The 5,932-nt window shown below is 34.1% G+C and overlaps 1 protein-coding gene across 1 annotated transcript in view; it reads left to right on the top strand.

The window, feature by feature from the left end:
* The window catches only part of Nipbl (NIPBL, cohesin loading factor), a 161,413-nt gene that overhangs the window by 135,655 nt on the left and 19,826 nt on the right, over positions 1 to 5,932 (top strand). The window contains exons 32-33 of the mRNA XM_005356741.3: positions 836 to 944; positions 2,212 to 2,348. Of these exons, the coding sequence (XP_005356798.1) occupies positions 836 to 944; positions 2,212 to 2,348 (246 nt within the window). The remainder of the gene's footprint in view (positions 1 to 835; positions 945 to 2,211; positions 2,349 to 5,932) is intronic.

Genomic DNA, 5,932 nt, shown 5'->3' with positions numbered 1-5,932 from the left:
CGTAGTAGTATAATGCTCTTTGTAAACACTTGCCTACCCATGCATCTTGTAGTAAAAATTTAAAATCGTGCATTTTTACAGTTTGAATATTGAAATTTTTCTTTGTTTTACTTCACTTTCGTTCCTCTCATGTGAGCCACTCATGACTTGTTGCAACTCTGTCAGACACAAGAAAAGAGAACATTTATGCTATTGCAGAAAATTATGTCTGATAGCTCTGGAAAACTCTCCACAGAAGGGAAGTGCAACTTTCTTTTAATATCCCTAGAAATATTCACCTAATTATTATTGGCAAAGCAGATACACCTTAAGTCATTTTTTCCGTGATTTTAAGATTTAAAATTTTCCATGATTTCAGATTGGGTTGGTTTTACTTTGTTACTACAGGTAGGCTTATCTCCATCCTCTTTATTGTTCTTCATCGTGTTTTTAAGCACATCTTATTAATGCTTTGGCAAAAAATGAAGCAGAAAAATCTGCCAAAGAATATGCCATTATGTTTTGTAGTTGCAAGGCTTAAGGTATAATTCAGATACAGTTGTTGATTATTTAAAATAATTTGCTAATATCAGACAGTGTTTCTGTGGTCTTGGCTGGCTTGAGAGAGAAAAGCCACTTTCCCTGCATCTATCCAGTGTCTGTCCCTGCACACAGTAGTTCAAATACTTCTACTAAAATCATTGACTTTGCAGATTGCTGGTTTTAAATATGTCATGTATATTTCCTTTGTCTTTTAATGTTAACTAAAAAAATGCTTATTGATATTTAATGCATGTACATTATCATCATTGCCTCATAAATAATTTTACTGGAATTTTTTTATGTATGCATATAGTTGTTGAAGTCTGAAGAGGATTCCTCATATAAACCTGTGAAGAAAGCTTGTACTCAACTTGTTGATAACCTAGTTGAGCATATTCTTAAATATGAGGAGTCTCTAGCTGGTAAGATATTTTATATATTAATCCTTAAGTTAATTTATGAGATTTTTAAGTACTTGGTCCCTTTTCTCAGTTTTACCTCTGGATTTGCCTGCTTGGTAACTAGTGTGTCATTTTTAAGGGTAATTTGAGTTCATGTAAATTTTAGATGTCATATTGAATAAGAATAAAGTCCACAGCCTAATATGTTTTTTAATGGCATCACAAAATTATTTGGTATTATTTAAATTATAGAAAACTTTCAAAGAAAATGTAGTAACCATTTAAGATATCCTAAGAATATTGTACTATCTTTCTAACATTGTTCCTCATTGTTTATAAAATTCTCTTAATTAATGTTTAATTCATTAAATTTCTCAATCTTAATTTTTAATCTGTTGAAATTTAATATAAATTAAATGCTTAATATTTTATGTCAGTCACAAATATCAAAAATTGCACCAAAAAGACAAGTTATGTTTGGTACCTATTGCTTAAAAACACAAACTACTAATATAACTTACCATTTCCTGATAAACATAATGAAGAGCAGCACTAGACATCAGTTACTCAACTGAAGGGCCAGCTTCCTCTCGTGGACATATCACTTATGGCCCCTAAAGGAATTGTAGATAGCCTTTCTTTTCTTACACAGGACTTACTAGTTTGGGGAGGTTTGTTTTAGTTTTTTAGTTTTCTTTAAATTTTCTCGTTTTTCATGTGTACCTTTTTGCCTTTTCTATTTTTCTTATCCTAGACTTCATTGGTGATATTAATCTCCATTAATGTTTAACATTGCTAATCATCTCTTAAAAATGTATTTTTTAAGAACCAGAGTATGTCTAACTGGCCTCATTTGCACAGTCTTCTGTGTAACTGACTGCACAGAGCCTTGATTGTTACTTAGCAGCTTCACAGGGCGCTCTACGGTCTCGTGTAGCTGAACTGTTTGTCTTCTCTGTATTCACTCCATCCATAGATGTAGCCAACGTTTTCCCAAGACTCCCTGAATTTTCCAACTTCCTTCTCCTTTTAAACTTCAGTCGTGTCCCCCTACAGTGAAACTTGCCTTTCTTAGTAAGGCCTCTGTTCTTTTTCTTCATTGTGTAATTTTGTGCCCAAAAATAAAATACAGGTAATCAAATATCATGAGAAATACTAATGCATTTTATTAAGACCCATACTGAATCTGTTATGTCCAGTAAATTCAATAATATTCTAGTTTTCACTACTTTGCCTTAATCTGGTGTCTTATTTCTCTTTTTTCTTTTTTTCTTTTTTTTTTTTTTAGACTCAGACAATAAAGGTGTGAATTCTGGAAGATTGGTAGCTTGTATAACCACTTTGTTCTTATTCAGCAAAATAAGACCCCAACTCATGGTTAAGCATGCTATGACTATGCAGCCGTACCTTACCACTAAATGTAGTGTAAGTACAAGTACTGTGTTTTTGGTTGGTTAGTTGGTTAGGTTTTTTTTTTTTTCTTGTAGACCAGGCTGGCCTCAAACTCACAGAGATCTGCCTGTCTCTGCCTCCCGAGTGCTGGGATTTAATGCATGCGCCACCACTACTGGCTTGCTTTTTTTCAAGACAGGATTTTTTTGTGTAACAGTCTAGGTTGTTCTGGGACTCCCTCAGTAGAAATCTGCCTGCCTCTGCCTCCCAAGTGCTGACATTAAAGGTATGTGCCACCACACCCAGCTTGTGCTGTCTTAGTCTTTCTTGTATACAGAATTCACATGTGCTGGCCACATTCTCACTGACTCAGATTTGCATTCTACTGCTTGTTATCTAAGCATATCAACAATTCAAATGCAGGCTCTATGTCTGCTCTTTTTTCTTTTAAAGATTTACTGATTATGTATACTGTATTCTGTCTGCATGTATGCCTGCACACCAGAAGAGAGCACCAGATCTCATTACAGATGGTTGCAAGCCACCACTTGGTTGCTGGGACTTGAACTCAGAACCTCTGGAAGAGCTGACAGTGCTCTTAACCTCTGAGCCATCTCTCTAGACCTCTCTATTAGATCTTAAGCTAACCCCTTTGTAACTGTTTAATAAAAGTTGTAGCTCTTGTTAGGACCTCAAAAGTGAATAAAGCAGAAATTGTAACTTGAAGAAACTTACTATATTTTGGATTTTTTACTTTTTGGTTTTTTGAGACAGGGTTTCTTTCTCTGTAGCTTTGGAGCCTGTTCTGGAACTCACTCTGTAGACCAGGCTGGCCTCAAACTCACAGAGATTTGCTTGTCTTTGCCTCCTGAGTGCTGGGATTAAAGATGTGTGCCACCACCACCCAGCCATATTTTGGATTCTTAATTTGGAATTCATTTGTCATAATAAATTTTATTACTTTTATTATAAAGCAATATATTGAATATGGATAGTAGACACATTGATATATTAATGTGCTATGTTCTCCTAAAATAAAATAAAAATTCACAAAATATTGCTTAAATAAAAAGAATAGTGTAAATCAAATCAGATTGTTTAAATGTGATGTATAGCAAAATAGTAAATTGTGATTTTGTACATATGCTAAATTTTTTTTTTTTTTTTGATTTTTCGAGACAGGGTTTCTCTGTAGTTTTGGTTCCTGTCCTGGAACTAGCTCTTGTAGACCAGGCTGGCCTCGAACTCACAGAGATCCACCTGCCTCTGCCTCCCGAGTGCTGGGATTAAAGGCGTGCGCCACCACCACCCGGCACATATGCTAAATTTTAAAATGTTTTAGAAACCACTCTTAATTTTTTATATACTGTGTTCTAAAGAGCTCACTTTAATAGTTTCCTCTACTGAATTGGTTTTTTCTTTTGTTATTAGGTGTTAAACAATTTCCACTTAATTTGTAAGTTCCGTGAAAACCTCAGGACTTCCTGAGAAATTTTTAAGGATCAAGGAAAATAATAGAGAATAAGAAATATTTATATATGTATGTATGTAGGTGTGTACATACATACATATACTATTATATATAAATATATACTATTATATGTTTTATATATACCTATATATTATTTCCAAGACACTTATTCCATCTGCCTATAGTAGATCCAGAAATAACTTAGCTTCATATATAATCTGTAGCTAATAGTTAGCTCGTGTCTGCGTAACACTGTGATTAGACACTTGAAGAACTTTACATGCATTTTCTCATTTAATTTTAAAGTTAAGGAAACTAAAGCATAGAAAATATAAGTATCTTAATCCATGTCACATAGCTCCTCAGTGCCAAGCATTTAATTCCGTGCCATATTCTTTTTCTATAGTTGGGATTCTAGTATAAACCACACTCTTCTGACACACACTTTGAAACAGTGTTCCATTCAGTTTATTTGTCACATTCTCAGGAATGGGCAAGCAGCTTCTTTATTTAATTAACCAATGACCTTCCTCCATCAGGCATTGAGAAAAATTTGGGTGTTTCTGTTTGCTTCTTCATGAATTTTGTGTGATTTTTAATTTAGTTTTTAGAGATATGATCTTTAGCTCTTTTGAAAAGCAGTGCATAACTATTGGAATTATTTTTGTACCTTTTGCTAATCTAACAGGCATAAAGGAATAATTTCTCGTTTCACTTCTAAGAAAATTAAGCATTTTTCATATTGACCAGTTGGCCTTATTGATATATTGACAGTTAACCAGTTCTGTAAATTGACTGTGTAGTTTTCCTGTTTTCTGTGAATTGTGTGCCTTCTTTCAAAGTTTGAAGTTTTAAATTATTCTTTAAATAATTTAAACATACTATATACGTACCAGGCATAGTGGTATATGCCTTTAATCCCAGCACTCTCGAGGCAGAGGTAGGCAGATGTTTAAATTCAAGGCCAGCCTACATAGAAAATTTCAGGACTCTATGGAGAGACCTTGTCTCCAAAAAAAAAAAAAAAAAATGTCCACATATGTTACTTTGAAATTTTGCTTGGCTATATTAAAGGCATACATAGAAAACCTTTCCCTTTACAGCCCCTCCCTCCAGACTAGTAATGTTGCTCTTAGAGAGAGAATTAGCTGATAGAGGACAAGTGGGAAAAACTGTTATGGGGCTGCAGAGATGCTCAGTGATTAGGAGCATTTTTCAGGTTCAGTTCCCAGCACCATCGTGGTGGTTCACAAATCATCTGTGACTCCAATTCCAGGGTATCACGTGTCCCCTTATGACCTCCACAGGCACATCATGCACATGGTACATACATATAAGCAAAATTCTAATACATATAAATAAATAACAAAAGTTTTTATGTGCTTATTTTTTAATCAAAATATCTGTAAGTATAAAATTAAAGAGCCTCCTAACTAGTTCTGAGGTAATAAATAGTTATTAAATAAAATATATTTACCCCAGCATTTTTCAACTCCAGCACTATTTTTTTTCAACATTATACGAGGAATGTATTGTTTATATTATTTACATTATTATTCACATAATCATATACTAGACTTAAAAACAAAATTTATACCATCATCTCAATAGATGTAGAAAAGACCTTTAACAAAATCCCGTACACTCTCATGATAAAAGTCCTAGATGGTGAGACTGGAGGAAATATAATTCAACATAATATACGCTATAGAAGACAAACAGAGAAAAACCTCATTGAAACCAGGAACAAGTTAAGACCATCTCCACTCCCTTTCAGTATAGTGCCGGAAGCCCTAGCTGTTTGCATGTTATTATACATAAGAGATCCCAATATTTAACCTGAAAACTGTAGAAATAACCAACAATTTCAGCAAAGTACCAGAGTACAAAATCGAATTACAAAACCCAGTCCTTCTCTGTACGAATAACACACTGAGAAGGAGATCATAGACACCGCCATTTACAACAGTGTCAAAGACAATAAATGAATAAACCTGTCTAAGGAACGGAAGCACCTCGACAATGAAAACTTCGAATCTCCCAATAAAGAGATCTAGAAAGACACTAGAAAGCAGAAAGATAGTCCATGTTCTTAAATTGTTAGAATTAATATTGTGAAGTTGCTCATTCTACCCGCCCCCCAAAA

The sequence above is a fragment of the Microtus ochrogaster genome, chromosome 19 (assembly GCF_000317375.1).
Source record: "Microtus ochrogaster isolate Prairie Vole_2 chromosome 19, MicOch1.0, whole genome shotgun sequence".
NCBI classification, from domain to species: domain Eukaryota; kingdom Metazoa; phylum Chordata; class Mammalia; order Rodentia; family Cricetidae; genus Microtus; species Microtus ochrogaster.
Note: the sequence above shows the minus strand (reverse complement) of the source record. Positions and strands in the feature narration are given on the sequence as shown.